General features: G+C 45.8%; 1 protein-coding gene across 1 annotated transcript in view; it reads left to right on the forward strand.

The window, feature by feature from the left end:
• Positions 1–21,257, forward strand: part of ATM (ATM serine/threonine kinase) — a 181,343-nt gene that overhangs the window by 127,270 nt on the left and 32,816 nt on the right. The window contains exons 45-50 of the mRNA XM_040426253.1: positions 677–796; positions 1,497–1,725; positions 6,296–6,463; positions 9,764–9,883; positions 10,412–10,629; positions 17,283–17,490. Coding sequence (XP_040282187.1) covers positions 677–796; positions 1,497–1,725; positions 6,296–6,463; positions 9,764–9,883; positions 10,412–10,629; positions 17,283–17,490 — 1,063 coding nt within the window. The remainder of the gene's footprint in view (positions 1–676; positions 797–1,496; positions 1,726–6,295; positions 6,464–9,763; positions 9,884–10,411; positions 10,630–17,282; positions 17,491–21,257) is intronic.

Raw genomic sequence — 21,257 nt, forward strand, 5'->3', positions numbered from 1 at the left:
CAGCTTGATAAATGACCCCCATTGATAACTACACTTTCAATAGGTATACGCCAAAGTGAGGCTCTGACACGGAATCACATTAAAGTGCGCCTCTGATAACAATTTTCCATGTTATTACAGAAAAATGCCTCTGTGTCCACTTAACACGCTCACCCCCCCTCGCCGCCTTAAATGTTCACTTACTTTGAATTCACTGTTTAAATCCATCATCAAAAAGGAGACAGATTTTCAGCTCACTGGTCTCAGTGGTCACATGTCCATAAATTGCACATGACCGATGAGATCTGTGATTGACTGAGCAGTCATGTTAACGATGGATGTGATGTCATCACTTCCATTCCTGCGGGGACCGCATTCCCCAAGTATGGGACTGGCAGTGCTGGCACAGAGGGACCTTTAGCAGGTGAATAAACCTTTTTCTTACTTTTATAAATCTATCTGCTCCCCTGAGAGTTTTTAAAAACTGCCGGATAGACAACTCCTTTAAAGAACCTGGACTTTGAAATTTGGTAAACTTAACTGGGTTTTGAAGGAATGGATTCCATCAGTGCACTGAATTCTTCAGTCTTAAGGGGGAGCTCTAACTCAACAAATCCAGCTATGATTGATAGACATTTCATATCGCAGAGAAAAAGCAGAACGTAATCATTGCTAAGCGTTTTCTATTGTCTCCTAGGGTTAAAGAAGTTGAGGAGCTGTGTAAAGGCAGCCTTGAGTCAGTGTATTCTCTGTATCCCACGTTGTGCAGGCTGCAGGCCGTTGGTGAATTGGCAAATGCTGGTCAGATGTTTTCAAGGTATGTCTTAATCTTACTCAACTAAGTAAACTATATGAAAAAAGTCAATGTGGTATAGCCAAGAAATAAGGTAGTTACTCAGTGGCCACTACCACCGTACACAAAGCAAGAACCCTCTGATAAAACTTTGGGGTTGTCTGGATTCAGCGCCGAACCTGGACGTATTCCCTTCTTCCCCCACTCTTCCCCTCTGACATGAGCATCGGAGCATTTAATTCTCCGATGCTCTCCCTTTCCCTGCTCTGTTTGTGTATATTTTTACACTGCTAGGCGGAGACTTCCACCTAGCAGTATTTCCGATGAAACTACCAGCACTAATGGGTAGGCTTTAGCGCTGCCCTAGCCGTTTTACAGGCTAGGACAGAGCTAAAACCCGCCCATTAGTGTCGGTGACGTCACCGGGGTCACTGCTGGACGGAAGCTGACTTTTGACCGGTTCATCAGGGGACCAGATCAGTCAACATACAGTGGACAGACGTTTGATAGCAGATTGATGAAAAAAATATAGGTCAGATGCTGAATGGCAAATAGGTGCTGCAAGTGCTGTAGGTACAAAGTGGGATTCGGCTTCATCATTGCGCATGTAGTTATTTCTATGGCTAGTCAAAATCAATACAACGGATGGTTGTCAGTGTAGTGGCATGTGCCCCTGCCTTCTGGATAATTCAGTCTTGTTCATAATTCTGGTTTTGTCTTTCAGAGCCATCACCGAGCATCAGTTAAAGGACCTCTACATGAAGTGGCAGCAGCAGTCTCAACTTCTTAAAGACAGCGACTTTGGCTTCCAGGAGCCTGTCCTTGCTCTTCGATCTGTTATCCTGGAGACAATGCTGGAGAAAGATGTCTCCAATCAGGACTGCTTCAATCAAATTCTCACCAAACATTTAATGGAGTTATCCCGGGTATCTAGGCTCGCTAACAACACCCAGGTTGATTTTAGTTTTTTTTTTGTTTTTTTATATTTTCATGCATTTTAAAGCATTGCAGAAAATAACAGTTTGAACAAATACAGAAATGCCTAGTATCAGTAAGAGAGTATATGAGCCAATCATGTTTAAAGGGCACCTGTCAGCAGATTTGTACCTAGGGCACCGGCTGACCTGTTACATGTGCACTTGGCAGCTGAAGACGTCTGTGTTGGTCCCATGTTCATATGTGCCCGCATTACTGAGAAAATGGTGTTCTATTATATGCAAATGAGGCTCTAGGAGCAACGGGGGTGTTACCGTTACACATAGAGGCTCTGCTCTCTCTGCAACTGCTGCGCCCTCCGCACTTTGATTGACAGGGCCAGGCAGGCATGATCACGTTTTCACTGCCGGGTCCTGTCAATCAAAGTGGAGAGGGTGCAGCAGTTGCCTCTCGGTATAATGGCAGTGCCCCCGTTGCTCCTAGAGACTTATTTGCATATAGTAAAACATAATTTTTCTCAGTAATGCGGGCACATATGAACATGGGACCAACACAGATGTCTTCAGCTGCCAAGTGCACATGTAACAGGTCAGCCAGTGTCATAGGTACAAAGCCGCTGACAGATGCCCTTTAAGCCTGTAGAGGCTCCCAATACCAAAGATAAAATACAGAGAAGACCCCTGAAAATGTACCTCTTTAATTATTCTATGCAAATTATACAATGTGATAAGTACAAATCTGCTGACATGCCCTTTAAAGTGTGAAAGGACTTCAGATGTTCACATGGACATATAAAGGGAGTTTCCAGTAAAGCTCGGGGTAGTGAGTCTAGTGACATCTGTCTGTGCAGCCTCTGCGTTATTTTAAAGACATGCAAGATGATAACATTTCTTCATAAAGAAGTAAGACTGCCATCATTTTCAGTCTGATTGACCCTGCAACTTTTTAGCAGTTTTTCAGCTAAAAGTATTGTATCTTAGGCCTCCTGTCATGGGAGGCCTGCATGGCAGCACACCAAGTCCCTATGGTTCTGTAATAGGTGTGCCGTAATATGGTGTCTCCATATGGTACCGCACTACAGAAATGTTATCCACAATAATACAGCATTTGATGGAGTATAAGTTTGTGTGAATGAGTGAGAAACCGCTGTATGAAACCGGAGATAAAAGTGCAACATTGATCCATAAATTTACAGTATATAGGTGATGTATTAGAACACAGTACAGAGCTATAACACAAACAGCCATACAAATACAATAGATGTGCATTGTCCAGCTAGGTTTATCCCCACTAGAGATGAGCGAATTTCATGTTATGAAATTCGTTCACGCGTTGTTTGGTGATAAAAGGTGAATTGCGTTATGGATTCCGTTTCCACGAACCATAACGCAATTCTATGATGGAATGCATAACGAAATTCCTTTAGAGGCATTCCGTTATTCGTTCCGTCATAATAGAAGTCTATGGGCCGCAAAACGGATCCGTCCCATTTCCGTTATGCAGGGTCCTCTCCTGCATAACAGAAACGGGAAGGATCCATTATGCAGGCCATAGACTTCTATTATGATGTAACGAATAACGGAATGCCTCTAAAGGAATTTCGTTATGCATTCCATCATAGAATTGCGTTATGGTCCGTGGTAACGGAATCCATAACGCAATTCACCTTTTACCAGTAAACAAATTTCTAAATATGAAATTCACTCATCTCTAATCCCCACCACCAAGAACGACTTGCCTAGAACAATGACATGGTCATTTTTAGCTTGGAATAACATTGTCCTTCAGCTCAGTGACATGGAAGGTAACGTCACATTATATCTGTTTAGGTGTTACCCCGTCCTCTTATCGAATAGTAAGGTGATTTAAAGGCTATGTACACCTTTGGGGACAGTTTTATTACATTGCACTCATTTTGAGCTAAAAATATTTTTTTCAATTGGTTTTTAAAAATTTGAAGCCCCTTTCTCTATACTGCCTTGAGATTCTCTAGTACCAGGCTCTGTAATTTTACTGTTTCCCATCGGGCAGCTCAGCTGACGGATCTTTATCTCTGACCTCCTAAATACTCAATAGCTCAATTCTTATCTTACTGAGAATGTGGCTTAGGTCAGTATTAGACCTGCAGAGGGTCAGCCAGATCATCGCTAACAGTCGTTTGTAGGAACGCTCGTTAGCAGTGATCTGCCTGTGTAGAAGTGCCGCCGATTACCTGATAAACAAGCAAACGCTTGCTCATTGGGCAGTCACATTTTTTCTGCAGGCTAAAAAATGATCGTTTGCCAGCAGCAGATCTTGCTGTCTAATCACTCTCTGCTGCCGGCAAATTATGATTTTGTATGGGGAAGAGCGATGGCATTAGCGATCACTACTCCCCATACTGTGGAGGAGATCACTGCATGTAATAGCAGCGCTTTCCTTCACTGACGAGCAGGCGATTGTCGGGAAGGAACACTCCCTTTCCGGCAATTGTAAAACTTATCTGCAGGTGTAATACAGGCCTTAAGTAAGTGTTTATGAAAGACCAATTAAAAAAAATTATATTTAGCCCAAAATGAGTAAAATGCAATCTAAAAAAAATTGCTCCGGAACATAGCCGTTAATAATTTAAGAGTTTTCGATGAAGATGTGCGTTGTCTGTTACAAGTGAAAATTTAATTCAGTGAAGGATAATTTTATATAAGGGTCTAGTGCAGGACACCCTTTAGGCTACTTTCACACTAGCGTTCGGGTGTCCGCTTGTGAGCTCCGTTTGAAGGCTCTCACAAGCGGCCCCGAACGCATCCGTCCAGCTACCAATGCATTCTGAGTGGACACGGATCCGCTCAGAATGCATCAGTCTGGCAGCGTTCAGCCTCCGCTCCGCTCAGCAAGCGGACACCTGAACGCAGCTTGCAGCGTTCGGGTGTCCGCCTGGCCGTGCGGAGGCAAACGGATCCGTCCAGACTTACAATGTAAGTCAATGGGGACGGATCCGTTTGAATTTGACACTATATGGCTCAATTTTCAAACGGATTTCAATGTAAAGTCTGGACGGATCCGTCTGAACTACTTTCACACTTAGAATTTTTCTACAATATAATGCAGATGGATCCGTTCTGAACGCAAGTGTGAAAGTAGCCTTAAAGTGTTAGATTTAGATTATTTTTAGAACCAGCTTTTTTGAGTAAAATTGTCACTTATTAATATATTAGTTGTTACGCGTGAAAATTAGTGTAGCCAAGAGCTCGAAGGGACTGAAAATGAATGTGTTTATCAGATTGGGATGTAGTTCATAAAAATTTAATCAAAAGGGTAGTCGAACAAAGTATATTTTTACCTGTCCTCAGGGTAAGTGATAAATGTTGGATTGCTGGGGTCCCCACTGATATATAGAATGGGGCCCCTGACTGGGGTTATTTCTATCAGCTCCATAGACATTGAATGCAGTGTCAGGATGCATGAGTTATGTATGCCTTTCAATCTCTTCGTTGTCATGCAGTAAGGAAGAATAGAGGGCCCAGGGGCCCCATCCTAACGACCTGTGGTGGTCCCAGCTATCAGACATTTATTACATATCCTGTGGATATGTAATAAATGCCCTTTATTGGACAATCCTTTTAAAGCACCAGTTTTGTGTACTGTATGAAAGAAAAAAGTGTAGATTCTCAGGCGATCCTCTAGTCTTTCCTTGTGACCTCCATAACTTCCAAAACTCAGGTCTCAAAAAAGCCAGTTCAAGTTCTGAAAACTTACTAACAGCAATAAGTAAATGACTTAGGCCTCGTTCTCATCTCTGTTCGTGGATCTGGCAAGCTGTTCGGACACAGAGCAGCCTGCCGGATCCTCTACTTCACCACCGGATCCCCTCTGACTGCCTAGGGGTCCAGCGGTGATCCAGCTGATTGCCGACATAAATGCTGGGTTTCAGCTGGAAATAAACTGTTGCATGCAACGATTTTCTTCCAGCTGAAACCCGGCATTTTTGTCGGAAATTGGCCGGATCACTGCCGGACCCTATTGCAGTCAATGGGGATCCGTCAGTAAAGTAGAGGGTCCAGGCAGAATCTGTGCCGGAACAGCCTGCCTGATCCACAGAGGCCGTAAACGGGTATTTCCATCTGGACATTTATGGTATATCCACAGAATATGGAGTTTATGTCTCATAGATGCAGGTCCCACCTCTGGGACCTACACCTGTCTCGATAAAGGACCCCATCTCTCGGCCTTCGGAGAGGTGGCCACATATGCTTGGCTCTCTCCATTCACTTATATGAGAATTCTGAAAATAGCTGAGTATGCAAGCTCAGCTGGTTTTTTGGAGGTTTTTTTTTGGAATGCAGAGAGCTGCACATGCATGGCCACCTCTCCCCATTTACAACAGCTGCAAGACAAAGCCCATTCTCAAGATAGGTGCATGTTCCAGAGGTGGGATCAGCACCTATCAGAATTTTAGGGCATATTCTGTTGATAAGCCATCAGTTTCCCTATGGGGATGACACCCATTTAATATAAATTAATTTAACGTAACAGTAAATACTGGGAAAGAATACCGTTTCCTAGTAGCAGTTTGATGCTTCACTTGTTAGGTCTTCTTTTTTCCTACAGCTACCAGAAAAGGCCATGTTCCAGATTAAGCAGCATAACTCTGCACAGTTCCTTGTGTCTGAATGGCAGCTTGAAGAAGCGCAAGTCTTTTGGGCTAAAAAGGAGCAAAGCCTAGCCCTGGGTCTACTCCGACAAATGGTGGACAAATTGGAAGCTAACAGCTTTGAGGTTGGTATAACATTGTGGTTGGAATCTATCTGGAGCCACAATATCTGTATAATCTTACTGTGTGGCATAATGGTGACTTCTCCGTTCCATGAGCCTTACATTTGCCATATGAGGTGGGCTTCATTCACTGTACTGAGGCCAAAAGGGTGTTACTTTGGCACTTGTCATGCTGGTACAAGTCAGCATGTGATCTTTTCAACTGAAGGAAAAAAAAGCGTAATTTCTCTAAAGAGGCATCTTGCAAAAAAACATACTGCCCAGTATACATGGGAGCCTATTGGTGACATAAGCCACTGTATGTACCGTATACATGTATAATTTGTGGCCTTCTTTCAGAGGTATCAGTTGAGAATTGATATACACATGTAGCGGCTGTTGACATGATGGCCCTGGTGCGGTACGCTTTGAAGGTAGTGTGCTGTTCTAATACAATACAATTAGAATGGCGCACTATATCAGTAGCGTAGCACGTCAGTTGTCATGTTAACATCTGCTACTTCTGTATACATCCAGAAGAAGGCTCAAATGTATTGTGAGCCTAACCTGTGAAGAAAGGGATGCAAATGAGCTCTTAACAAGCTCTGCCTCTAATGCCACCAGATGTAAGGCAGCTATCCTATAAGTCTATGTTCAACCCTTTAAATAGGCCTTGAGACATGACTCGGATATTAAATAAGCCAACATCTCATCTGCAGACAGCTGTTTCGGGGGTGATTGCCCCTCATCAGTGCAGAGCAGAGAGTACTGGCCTAACTGGGTGAGAGGCCTAAGTTAAGATTTAGGGGGTACTATCTCTCCTTAATCGGCGTGAGGAGACTCATAGGCCATTCATGCTCTTCTGGAATTCTGGGAAGAATAGGATGCAAATGAGCTCTTAACAAGCTCTGCTTATTAAGAGTCATGTCTCAATATCAAAGTCCTGTCTCAAGGCCTATTTAAAGGGTTGAACGTTGACTTATAGGATAGCATCCCTTTCCTCGAGCCTAAGCTGTGTAATTGATGGCATATCTATCATTCCAAAAATCACAATCAGTCCTGTGGCAGCTGTAGATGTTGTGTCTGAACTGCTTATTTTGGATCTCTACCTGCTTTTCCACATCTTTTTCGTAAGGGTCCATTCACACGTCCGCAATTCTGTTCCGCATTTTGCGGAACGGAATTGCGGACCCATTCATTTCTATGGGGTCGCACAATGTGCTGGCCGGATCTGGAAATGCGGACCCGCACTTCCGTTCCCCCAAAAAAATAGAACATGTCCTATTCTTGTGTGCAATTGCGGACAAGATTAGACATATTCTATTATAGTGCCGGCGATGTTCGGTCCGCAAAATGCGGAACGCACATTGCCGGTGTCCGTGTTTTGCGGATCCGCAAAACACACACGGACGAGTGAATGGACCCTAACTGTATATTCTCTCTCTCAGAGATGTGCTCTTGAGCCAGTAGGGTCCTTACTGCACCCTCTCCTCCGCATGCGGTCTCATAGATTAAAGGATATGTGCTAAGGCCTGAGGATAGGCACATGGCACCCGCACCGATCAGCTGGCTGAAGAGGAGGCAGCGCTCCATGCAATCACTACTTCCTCTTCATTACACTGCCCATCGTCTTAGAAGAAATCACTTGAATAGAGCGAGTACTTGTAATTACACTATGCTGCTGCAAGAGAGGGAGACGCCGCGTAGTGTAATGAAGGGAAAGCAGCTCTCGCAGAGTCGGCTCCCTTGCAGCGGCGGCGTAGTGTAATTAATTTGAGTGAATGGAGCGAGTACTTGTAATTACACTCGCTTCCAAGATGACGGGCGGTGTAATGAAGAGGAAGTTCTGATCGCATGGAGCGCCACCTGGGCGGGGGTACCAAGTGTCAGATCCCCACCGATCCCAGGTCATCAATATAAAACTCCTGCACAATCCCCCCCCTCCTCACAGTGTAGTTCTTGCACATACACTGAGGGAGAGATACTGCTGTAAACCCACCCTCTTACCTGTGTCCTATTTACTGCTTCATCCTAAACTGAGGGAAAAGATTCCTGAACATTTTCAGATCCTTCAGACAGGGGAAGGAGTACTACAGGCGTCTAGAAGGCGAGGAAGATGCCATTTTCCAGTAATAAGATATATTACAATGTGTCATATTGACATCTACTACTGATTTATGCCAAAATTAAATAGTTTTATAAAGTTGGGTATATGTAACACATTTATAAGCACATATGACTTAGAAAAGTTTTAGCTTCTCCAACACAGAGCATAGACCCTCTGCTCACTAGACCCTCGTTTATCCAGGATTTTACTAGAGCAAAAGGAGGGGCAGCACGCAGCAATCGAGTGGTGGTCATGCATGCGCACCACCTGTTCATCTTCATGGGGCAGTCGTCTGTATTCCGGACCTACATTTATGTTATCACTGGGGTTCCCAGCAGTCAGACCCCCAACGATAAATCACTTATCCCCTATTGTGTGGATAGGAATGTGTTATTAATGGCATAACCCCTTCAGGTAGGACTCCACCGTTGTAAGCACAGTTACAGTATGTATTAATCTTTCTATTCCTGAATGCTCTAGGTTGGCAAGAATGTGAGGGGAGGGTTTTGGCAAAAACCCTCCACTTGGCCAGACCAAGAAAGGGAAGGTGACTTGCCTGCTTCACCGTCCTGGCTCCCTGCTCCTTCTCCTCCGAGCCTGCAATGCTCCGCTGGGCTCCTTCGCTGTAAACATCCAGTTTAACATGGCTGCATCAAATCACTGGCCACGGCAGTGGCTGGATCCCCTTTACATCATGACAAATGGTCACGTGGCAATGGTGATGTCAAACCGGATGTAGGCCAGGAGATGAAGGAGCCAGTGCTGAGAAGCAGATAAGTAAGCTTCCCTTTATAGGTGCCACTCTCCCATCTCCCCATATTCTTGCACAACCCTTTTAAAGGATTATTCAAATTTAGACACGCAATCAATTTTCAAAGGATATGGTCCACCTCTGGGCCTGCACCTATCTCCAGAATAGATGACCCCCGGGGTTGAGGTGGCCTCTGGCTGCCCTATATATGAAGAACTAAATGGTTGGCTTTTTCTATGACTTGTATAGATAAGAGAAAGAAAAAGAGACCGCTCACCACTCCTGTGTTATAAATAAAATCCTCCTTGCTGATTAGGACCCGTGTACAGAGACTTAGCAGGTACAGATCCATCAGACATTTGTGGCATATCCAGTGGACGTCTAGGGTGGGAGTAGTTCTTTAATGTGGACTACTTTTTCTGTGTGTTCATGGGCGTTTAACTTGAATTGTGCTTTTTATTTTTAGGTGGAGAATGATCCCAGCCTTCAGCTGATTTATGTTGATTGCTTGAGGTTATGTGGGAACTGGTTGGCAGAAACGTGTCTGGAAAGTCCCACAATCATTATGCAGAACTATCTGGAGAAGGTAGGCTTTCCTTATTATTTGGTGCACCATCTAATCTCTATGGGGGTTTCATGACTCTGCCTCGACGGCGGGTGTTGAGAGAAAAGGATCGGTCTGATGGATTTCAGCTTTCCCAATCCTTTTGTTCTCAGGGGAGATAAGTCACTATGAGAGGTGTCTGACAGTGGCTTAGGCTAGTTTCACACGCAGGGATCAGCGAAAAACGCTTCCATTATTGATAATACACCCGGGTGCATCCGCTATGAACAGATTCGGTTGTATTATCTTTAAAATGGCAATGACGAATCCAGCATTTCAACCATTTTAAGTTAATGGGTGCCAGATCCGTTTTCTATTGTGTCTATTGACCTTACCAGATTCATTTTGCTCCGCATCCCATGCCGGACAGAAAACCACACCTTGCAACGTTTTTTTGTCCGGTATGGGAACGCAACCAAACGGAATACTATTATATTAAAAGTAATGGATTGCACCCCTCCTGCAGATGAAATTTGCCGGTCTCTGTGACCTTGTTTCTTTGTCCTACAGGCAGTGGAAGTAGCGGAAGGCTACAGCACGGGCAGCTGTGACCGCCTGCAGGAAGGAAGGATGAAGGCATTTCTGTCATTAGCTCGTTTCTCCGATGCCCAGTATCAGCGAATCGATAATTACATGAAATCCTCTGAGTTTGAGAACAAGCAGGCGTTACTGGCAAAAGCAAAGGAGGAAGTGGAGTTAATGAGACAGCACAAGGTTCAGGCCAACAGGTTGAGATCTATGTTTAATACTTTGCATAATCCTTAGGCCACATGTGAAGTGGTTGAAATAGGGATTGGTTAGCAATAGCTGCTTAATTAATATTGTATTTTCTGCCATTTGTGAGGTTGCATCCATTCAGAAGAATTTATTAACATAAATTGCAACCGAAAAATCCACTACGAATTCTCAGCAGAGTCCACAAGTTAGATGCAGACTTGTTGCAGATCTTGCCACGATTTAACCCTATAAATTGCATATGGTTTAAACCAGGCATCCTCAAACTGCGGCCCTCCAGCTGTTGCAAAACGACAACTCCCAGCATGCCCGGACAGCCTACAGGTATCAGCCTACAGCAGGGCATTGTGGGAGTTGTAGTTTTACAACAGCTGGGGGGCCTCAGCTTGAGGATGCCTGGTTTAAACCATGGGAGAAATCTGCAGCATAAATTGACATGCTAGGGGGCGTGGCCTGCCCGGCGATGTAGGAAGACACGCGCGCTTGAGCTCCCGGGCAGCGCTGCCTTAAATCCGACTTCATCCTGTGGCTGCGGTGACTTAACCAGCCGAGCACCAGCACGATACCGAGGGAGATCTCCCTGCTGTTTCTGGCCAGCATGACTCGGTCGGGCAGGAAGGATAAAGAGGCGGCGGGACCAACCCCAGTGAAGCAGCATGGCGCGACCGCTTCGCTTAACGTGGCAGAGGTAGTGGCGCGCCTGGAACAATATGCCCATGTTCCCCCCTCTAAAGAGATCCCCATACCGGAGGACAGTTTGCCCGGAGTCCTGGCGACACAAGCGGCGACTTCGGCCGCTCCTGATGCAGAGGAAGACTCCTGCTCTTAAGATGGCGGATCCCACGTGGAGGAGCTAAAGGCAAGTGACCGGGGGCCCCCTACCGAATATAATTCACTATGTAGGGTCCAAATGCAGCCCCCTGCCCCCATGCTTCCACTGCTGTCCGAACCTACCACCAAGGACATTTATACAGCCGTGCACCAATGTAGCACAGCTTTGATGACCATCAATACATCTATTGGGTCCCTCCAAGAGAATGTGTCCCTTATTAGGCAGGATATCAGGAAAGTTAATGAGAGAATTGCTGAAGCAGAGGGACGCGTATCCCGCCTGGAAGACCAGGTCCCCCCTATGAAGCGTGATCTGGCTAAAGAAATCCATAATATCACCCTGCTAATAAATAAAAAGGAGGACTTGGAAAATAGATCACGCCAGAACAACCTTCGCATAGTGGGAGTGCCAGAAAAATCCAAAGGATCCAATGCTGTCCATTTCTTTGAGGACTGGTTCAGGAAAATATTTGGAAAGGACTCTTTCGCCCCCCTATTTGCTATAGATAGGGCGCACAGAGTGCCGTCTCGCCCACCACCACCGGGAGGTCCTCCTAGACCAACGCTAATGAGGATTCTACACTTTCAAGATAGAGATGCCATTCTCCACAAGGCAAGAGAACGTCAGAACCTATTTATAGATGGACAAAGAGTCTCCATATTCCCTGACTTCTCAGCGGAGGTACAGAAGCGGCGAGCGCGGTTCCTGGATGTTAAAAAGTGAATACGCTCACAAAATATACAATATTCCATGCTATACCCCTCAAAGCTGCGGATAATGTTTAAAGGAAAGACACATTTTTTCGAATCCCCGGAGGAAGCCAGCCACTGGGTTGAACAAATGGAATCCTTGCTTTCTAAAAGATATGAGAACGACTGATAGAGCGGGAAATGCCATGCTTGGGACTATTCCGGAGACCTTATGGAAAACTCTGGGGACGGGCGGATAAGTATAACGTTTAAAGCTTGTTCTGTGCCTGTTTTTGCACGATTGCTACCGTGCCCCGGAGTAGTAATTTGGTTCTGTCCAATAACACTGACTCTAATGTTCATACCTGTCCTATTGTTAATTGTTATTGTTAACTAAGTCACTATGTTACCTGCATCCCTCTTTTATTGCTGCCCGGGTCTCTACTACTGGGACCTGGTCCGCAAATACAGATGTGTTACCGCTTCCTATCTTACAGGTTACAGGAACCTTTCTTCTGCCTCAGGTCCCGTTCGGGGACCATCAAAAGTTTGTTCCTTTATAGGAATTATTATGTTTATGGTTTATTGGGGGTTTTGATCCACAGAGAGATAATATATGTTATTACACTTATGCCATACGGTGACTGCTTTATATGGGTGCCTGGTCCACCCTTTCTCTTATGCTTTTTACAGAGTGATGGCAGATAAAACTCATGTTTTGGCATGGAATGTAAGAGGCCTGGAAGATCCCTCTAAACGTCAGGTGGTCTTTATGGCTGTCCAGAAATATCAACCAGCCATAGTGTGCCTCACTGAGACTCACTTGACGAAACAATCCCATAGGCTGCTTAATAAACCATGGATCTCGCAGGCCTTTCATTCCACTTTCTCCACGCACGCTCGGGGGGATAGTGTCCTGATTCACAGAGCCATTCCCTTTGAGTGCCATTCTATAAATTGACATGCTACCCACTCAGGGTAGGTCCACAAATGCTGTAAATACTATAGTTTTGCTGCATTACCAGCTGGGGCTGGGTGATTAATTTGCCCTCTTAGTACCTGACAATGTTTAAAAAAAGAATAATCATTTTAATCTATATTTTTGGTCTGGAGTGCTGTATCGGTGCTGGTTGTGTCGTCTGTTCAGTCCCTGATGCCCACACCATTAGTCGTGGTGCAGACGTCAGGGAGTGAAGAGACCCCACACAGGCTGTGGTGATACTGTGGGGGTCCAGCACTGACTGTAGCCAGTGTCCTGCTGTAACGGTGGGACAGAGATAACTTTGATCGCTGCTGCGATTAAATATGTGGGGTTTGGCCACTCAGTCTGTAAAAGGTTCGCCATCACTGCCCTAGTGGGACTAAAAAAAGATAATAATTAAAGCGAAACAAATTTTATTTAAAGGGAACCTAGCAAGGGGCTCCCCTTGCGATCATGTGACCATTTGTCATGACGCAAAGAAAGTTTGACACCGCTGCGGCCTGTGATTGGCTTCGGCGATGTCAAACCGGATGTTGACCTTGCTGGAGCCCAGTGGAGCATCGCAGGCCAGGAGAAGAAGAAGCAGGGAGACGGCGATGGTACGTAAATAGTCATCTTCCCGAATTAAGGTACACATCCAATCTCTGGAGCTGAATACACCATCGTATTGTCATTGGTCTAATAGCCACCGTTCAGTACGTTCTACTACCATAGATCCATGGAGGGGAAGTGGATCTACGATCTGGACACGATCCAGCCCCGGGGATTGAATGTTGAATTTACCCTGTCTGACTGGTTAGCAAATATGTCCCTGCCATTTAAAACAAATCACCCCTATGTTCAGCGTACCTGACCGGTGTATCTGAACCGTGATTGGTGGGTGTAAAACCATGTGACTGGACCATGTGAATGGACCTATGGTGGTAGAACGTACTGAACGGTGGCTATTAGACCAATGACAATACGATGGATGTATTCAGCTCCAGAGATTGGATGTGTAACTTAATTCGAAACCTCGCTTGATTCACGAATATGTCCCTATGCTTTGTAGTTTAAAACAAGGGCTTTAGATCTACTGACCTATCGGAACTATGACTGGTGGATAAAGACCATGTGACAGGTTGCGTGGTGGAGTGATTTTATGAATGGAATTATAGTAGTTTTAGATGAGGATGAAAATATATTGAGTGAAAACTGATAATACAACTTAACCCAACGGGGTTTGTTTTATTATTTGTATTATTTTTAAGAGATTACTTATGATGGCTTTTAATGTGAATTTGGGCAGCACAATGATAGTGTAATGAAGGAGGAGATTGGGGTGGATACTTAAGCACAAGTGTGGATGATTGAGACCTATGCCCCTGACAAAGCTTGAGGCGAAACCCGGGTCGGGCGTGCACAAGGCTGCTCTGTTTTACCTTTGACTTGCCTATATTTTTATGGAAGTTTGTGAGTATAATAAATACCTAAAAGCAAAAATTTCACTAAATACGTAGCTGTAGGTTTGTGCTGCAGATCTCCGATGTGATGTGGGTAGAAATCACAGAATCCGATCGATAAATAGCATAGAAGATCGCGCTGCTTACAAGCACCACCTCCTTCCTCAGCAAGGGGTTAAAATGGAAAATACACGAAGGCAGGGATCATCAGGTTTCACACAGTAATCTCCCTCCTTTAGTCGACACTCCTGTAGATAATCAAAGAATTGCAGCCATAGTGAAGTACTGACTACTACCATATACAGTTGCAAGAAAAAGTATGTGAACCCTTTGGAATGATATGGATTTCTTCACAAATTGGTCATAAAATGTGATCTGATCTTCATCTAAGTCACAACAATAGACAATCACAGTCTGCTTAAACTAATAACACACAAAGAATTAAATGTTACAATGTTTTTATTGAACACACCATGTAAACGTTCACAGTGCAGGTGTAAAAAGTATGTGAACCCCTAGACTGATGACATCTCCAAGAGCTAATTGGAGTGAGGTGTCAGCCAACTGGAGTCCAATCAATGAGATGAGATTGGAGGTGTTGGTTACAGCTGCCCTGCCCTATAAAAAACACACACCAGTTCTGGGTTTGCTTTTCACAAGAAGCTTTGTCTAATGTGAATGATGCCTCGCACAAAAGAGCTCTCAGAAGACCTACGATTAAGAATTGTTGACTTGCAAGAAGCTGGAAAGGGTTATAAAAGTATCTCCAAAAGCCTTGCTGTTCATCAGTCCACGGTAAGACAAATTGTCTATAAATGGAGAAGGTTCAGCACTGCTGCTACTCTCCCTAGGAGTGGCCGTCCTGTAAAGATGACTGCAAGAGCACAGCGGAGACTGCTCAATGAGGTGAAGAAGAATCCTAGAGTGTCAGCTAAAGACTTACAAAAGTCTCTGGCATATGCTAACATCCCGGTTAGCGAATCTACGATACGTAAAACACTGAACAAGAATGGATTTCATGGGAGGATACCACAGAGGAAGCCACTGCTGTCCAAAAAAAACATTGCTGCACGTTTACAGTTTGCACAAGAGCACCTGGATGTTCCACAGCAGTACTGGCAAAATATTCTGTGGACAGATGAAACCAAAGTTGAGTTGTTTGGAAGAAACACACAACACTATGTGTGGAGAAAAAGAGGCACAGCACACCAACATCAAAACCTCATCCCAAATGTGAAGTATGGTGGTGGGGGCATCATGGTTTGGGGCTGCTTTGCTGTCAGGGCCTGGACGGATTGCTATCATCGAAGGAAAAATGAATTCCCAAGTTTATCAAGACATTTTACAGGAGAACTTAAAGAGGACCTTTCACCTGTATAAACATTGTGAACTGAGTATGCTGCCATATAGAGCGGCGCCCGGGGATCTCACTGCACCTACTATTATCCCCGGGCGCCGCTCCGTTCTCCCGTTATAGGCTCCGGTACCTTTGCTTTTTAAGTTATAGTAGGCGGGTCTTCCCTTGTCCTGTGGGCGTCTCCTTCTCCTAGGCTGCAGCGCTGGCCAATTGCAACGCACAGCTCACAGCCTGGGAGAAAAAAACCTCTCAGGCTGTGAGCTGTGCGCTGCGATTGGCCAGCGCTGCAGCCTAGGAGAAGGAGACGCCCACAGGACAAGGGAAGACCCGCCTACTATAACTTAAAAAGCAAAGGTACCGGAGCCTATAACGGGAGAACGGAGCGGCGCCCGGGGATAATAGTAAGTGCAGTGAGATCCCCGGGCGCCGCTCTACATGGCAGCATACTCAGTTCACAATGTTTATACAGGTGAAAGGTCCTCTTTAAGGCCATCTGTCCACCAGCTTAATTTCAACAGAAGATGGGTGTTGCAACAGGACAACGACCCAAAGCATAGAAGTAAATCAACAACAGAATGTCTGAAACAGAAGAAAATACGACTTCTGGAGTGGCCCAGTCAGAGTCCTGACCTCAACCCGATTGAGATGCTGTGGCATGACCTCAAGAAAGCGATTCACACCAGACATCCCAAGAATATTGCTGAACTGAAACAGTTCTGTAAAGAGGAATGGTCAAGAATTACTCCTGACCGTTGTGCACGTCTGATCTGCAACTACAGGAAACGTTTGGTTAAAGTTATTGCTGCCAAAGGAGGTTCAACCAGTTATTAAATCCAAGGGTTCACATACTTTTTCCACCTGCACTGTGAATGTTTACATGGTGTGTTCAATATAAACATGGTGACATTTAATTCTTTGTGTGTTATTAGTGTAAGCAGACTGTGATTGTCTATTGTTGTGACTTAGATGAAGATCAGATCAAATTTTATGACCAATTTGTGCAGAAATCCAAATCATTCCAAAGGGTTCACATACTTTTTCTTGCAACTGTATTCAAACGGTTTATTGTACTTACAAGCGTAAACTTGTTAAAAGCATAAAAGACCTGGAAAAGTCGCAGATTATGGCGCAAATAACCTTTGTGCCACAATTTGCGACAGATATACACCAAAAGGTGATGTAGATCTGTTAGTAAATGACCCCCACAGTGTTGCAGCCGTGTAATGCGTTTAGCCGTCTGGACTGGAATTCCTAATGCCTTCTAGATTAACCCAACAACGCTGTTCAAAAACAGTGCTTTACCCAGCTACCACTCATCACTCATTTTATTTTCTTACCTGTCAGATACACAGTAAAGGTTCAGCGAGAACTGGAATTGGATGAATGTGCGATTTCTGCTCTGAAGGAGGACAGGAAACACTTTCTCTGCACAGCCATAAGGAACTACATCAGCTGCCTGGTGTCCGGGGAGGAACACGACATGTGGATATTCCGTCTGTGCTCTCTCTGGTTGGAGAATTCTGCATTGTCCGAAGTGAATAGCATTATGAAGGTATCTGACATAAATGTATTTTTACTACAGTGATATTTGCTGTTTTCACAAATCTGTGAATATTCCTGCACTGTGAGGCCAGAAGGTAAATTTCACCTAGTTTTACATCAACGTTATACACCAATTTATTCTTATCTGTAATGTAATAAATTGTACAACTAGTGAATTCTGCAGTCAGGGTTTGTTGATACATACAGAAGTTGATGTCCATCAAGTCCAACCTATAAGCCTACCATATTGAATCAGCTCATCTCCATCCACTATGTTGGTGCACGAACACAGGGCTGTCTCTCAGTTAATATGTGGAAAATAGAAGCTTGTTCAGCTCTCAGATCAAATCTTAAGTCTTGAAATATGTAGAAAAATGTTAAATCAATTTATAACTAAGGGTGATTGTCCATCAGAAACGCATTAGCAAAATTGTTTTAAAATTTACAATTTTTCTATATTTCAAGACTAAATAAAGTACAATGAAGCGCTGAACTACTACTTCTGTTTTCCATAAGCCTACCATGTTGATTTAGAGCAGGGATGGCCAACCTGCGGCCCTCCAGCTGTTGCAAAACTACAACTCCCAGCATGCCCAGACTGCCTTCAGCTATCAGCCTACAGCAGGGCATGGTGGGAGTTGTAGTTTTACAACAGCTGGAGAGCCACAGGTTGGCCATCTCTGATCTAGGGGAAAACAAAAACCCCTATGAGATGGTCGCCAATTGGAAGGATATATTACTTCCAGACTCCAAAAGTACAAAATAAATCCCTAGATTAAGGTGTCATCTCCAGAAATCTAGAACCTATAACTTCTGATATTATTACTTTCTTGAATTCTACCATCATAACATTCTGTGGCAGAGAGCTGCATATTCTCACTGCTCTTACAGTAAAGAATCTGCATCTTCCTGTATCTGTTTCTTTTTGGTGGTTATAATATTTATTCTATGAAGTAAAAAAAAAAAAGTAAAACCTTGACAAAATATGGTCTGTCATATCCATCATGGGTCCTATCATTTTATTTTTTATTTTTTTTACAATAGAATCTGTTTTTCAGTTTGGAAATCCCCCAAAAAACAAATTTTGACATCCTTTTGTTCTTCTTTAAAGGGACACTAAACACAAAAAATTACCAAAAACGGATCCCAGCACTTCTTCCCTTCATTTCCTCATTCCCAGGGGCCTTTTTGTCACATGTTAAGGCCTCTTGTGTACACAAACGTATTTCTCGCTCATATCATTGGGGGACACAGGACCGTCGGTATAGCTTGCTGCTGCCACTAGGAGGCGACACTAGGCTGAAAGCTGTTAGCTCCTCCCCTTCAGGCTATACCCCCTCCAGCCTGGAGAGAGCATATCAGTTTTTAGCTTAGTGTCGTAGGAGGCAGACCTCCCTGCTTTGCAGGGTGGCTTTTTTCTTTTGATTTTATTATTTTTATCTTTAATTCACAGACTACTGGAAGGGGGCACAGGGTCGCCTGCATCCCTGTATCCCCGGGAGGCTGGCCGGTGTATCTAAGTCACCGCCTTGCCTCCCCCAAGAAGGCAAAGTGGACCAGGGCAGCCTCGCTCCCCTGCTTCCCCCCAGCAAGAGGGCCACCCTCTCTTCAGCCCTTCTCTGCCCGGACCCCTGTCGCATGGTGCCAGCGGTCATAGGGTGGCCCTGCTGGTGTTGCATCATAGGGTGAAGAACACAGATGAAGACAGGTAAGTAATCTGCTTCATCCCCCTAGCTGCAGGAGATCCTCCTCCATCTTCCACCCCCTCCCCACCCACCCGCTCGCCCGTCCGTCCGTCCGTCAGCCCGATCTCCGGCCTCACTGCTCTCGCCACACGGCAGCTCTGCGGTATATCTGGTCTATTTATTAGAGGCGGCGGCATAGCACACATTACCTTTTAGCCGCAGCGGTTCCAGTACCGCTGTGGTCAGTGCCGGACATGGGGAACATAGGCATTCTGACCTCACTTCAGCATTAGGCTGCCGTTCCCGGGCTGGAAGGGGGCGTGGCTTGCCGTTCCCGGGCTGGAAGGGGGCATGGCTTGTCGGGGCCGTTCTGGGAGGGGGCGTGGCTTGCCGGGCCCGGGCTGAAAGGGGGCGTGGCTTATTCTCCCGCCCTGATTCAGCTTCCTGATTCTTCCTCTGCGCTGCGTGGGTAGGATACAGGACCTGGGACCTCCATACTGGTAGGCAATCGATACCCCCATCCAGCAGGAGATTTGACCATGTCTGACCCGGCCACTGACCCCCACCAGGCACCCTGTAGGACCACTTACTATGCCTGCTCCTTATGTTCGGAGAAATTCCCTCGTGGTCAGTCACTATCACTGTGCTCTGCATGTCAGAAACCTGCACAGAGCCATCCCCCTAGGGCACAACAGCCCACAGAAGCCCTGGAGCGGCCGGTCCAGGGGGACCCAGACTGGGCAAGGTCCCTGTCACGGGCAGTGGAAGACCTCTCAAAAATCTCCCATTCCACCCTTTCATTGCTGGGTCGTTTGGTAGAGAAATCGCCACCGGCGCAACCCGCACAGTCGCATAGAGCACAAACCAGAGGCAGACTTCCTAGTAAGCGCCCCAGAGCAGGCACCCGTTCCTCCTCTGACGCCTCAGCATCCCCCCCTGCTCCTGGATCCCATTCACAGGCGTCCTCCCTTTTAGGCGACGCACTGTAAGAAGGAGAGCTTGGGGATTCGGATGCAGATATGGATCCAGAGCACTCTTTTTAGATTGCATCCATGGTGGATAGCCTGATATCGGCAATAAGGGACACCTTCCAGGTTCAGGAGGACCTTCCCTCTACTAGCCAACAAGGGGTGTCATTTCTGCGTACGAAGCAGAACCCCAAATCGTTCCCATTACACAACGATTTTTCTATCGTTGTCACAAAGGCTTGGGACCAGCCAGGTTTGCGTTTCATTATTCCGAAACGCCTAGACCTACTCTACCCTTTTCCACGCGAGTCCGTGGACAAATGGTCCTCCCCACCGAAGGTGGACCCACCGGTTGCTCGCTTGGCAAAATTCACTACCATCCCGGTGGCGGATGGCTCGTCCCTCCAGGATCCAGTGGACCGCCGCATAGAGTCACTCTCTAAGTCGATCTTTACGGCGAGCGGTTCGGCATTGCGGCCGATTTTCGCCTCTGCCTGGGTAGCCAAAGCAGTTTCAGAGTGGTCCCTCCGTTTGAACCAGGACATAGCGTCCAACCTCCCTCCCGCTGAACTTCAATCGTCAGCGCTCCAAATTTCTCAGGCAGGGAAATATCTCTGTGAAGCGGCTCTGGATGCTGGGACTATGATCGCCCGTTCCTCAGCTCTCGCCACTTCCATCCGCCGGGAGTTGTGGCTCAAGGCCTGGAAAGCAGATTCCTCATCTAAGCGCTCCTTGTTGAGGCTTCCGTTCTCGGGGTCTCGGCTATTTGGGTCCAAATTAGATGAGATTATTTCGGAGGCTACGGGTGGAAAAAGCACCCATCTGCCCCAACCCAGGGCAAAGCGGCCTTTTCAGTCCAGAACTTCATCTTCTCGCTTTCAGTCCTTTCGCCGCTTTTCGGGCACCCGTTCAGCACCTACCTCAGCGGCGGGGCCGCCCAATCAGGATCGGCGGAAAGGACCGTCCTTTAAGCCCCAGCAGGCCTGGCGTCCGCTGCCTCAGCAGCCTCGCACAGCCCCAGGTAAGCAGCCTTCAGCATGAAGGTTTGTCCCCACCCTCACAGGTGGGGGGGCGTCTTCTCCTGTTTCAGGAGATTTGGCACGCCCATATTCCGGACGCATGGG

This window comes from Bufo bufo, chromosome 3, assembly GCF_905171765.1.
Source record: "Bufo bufo chromosome 3, aBufBuf1.1, whole genome shotgun sequence".
Lineage (NCBI taxonomy): Eukaryota > Metazoa > Chordata > Amphibia > Anura > Bufonidae > Bufo > Bufo bufo.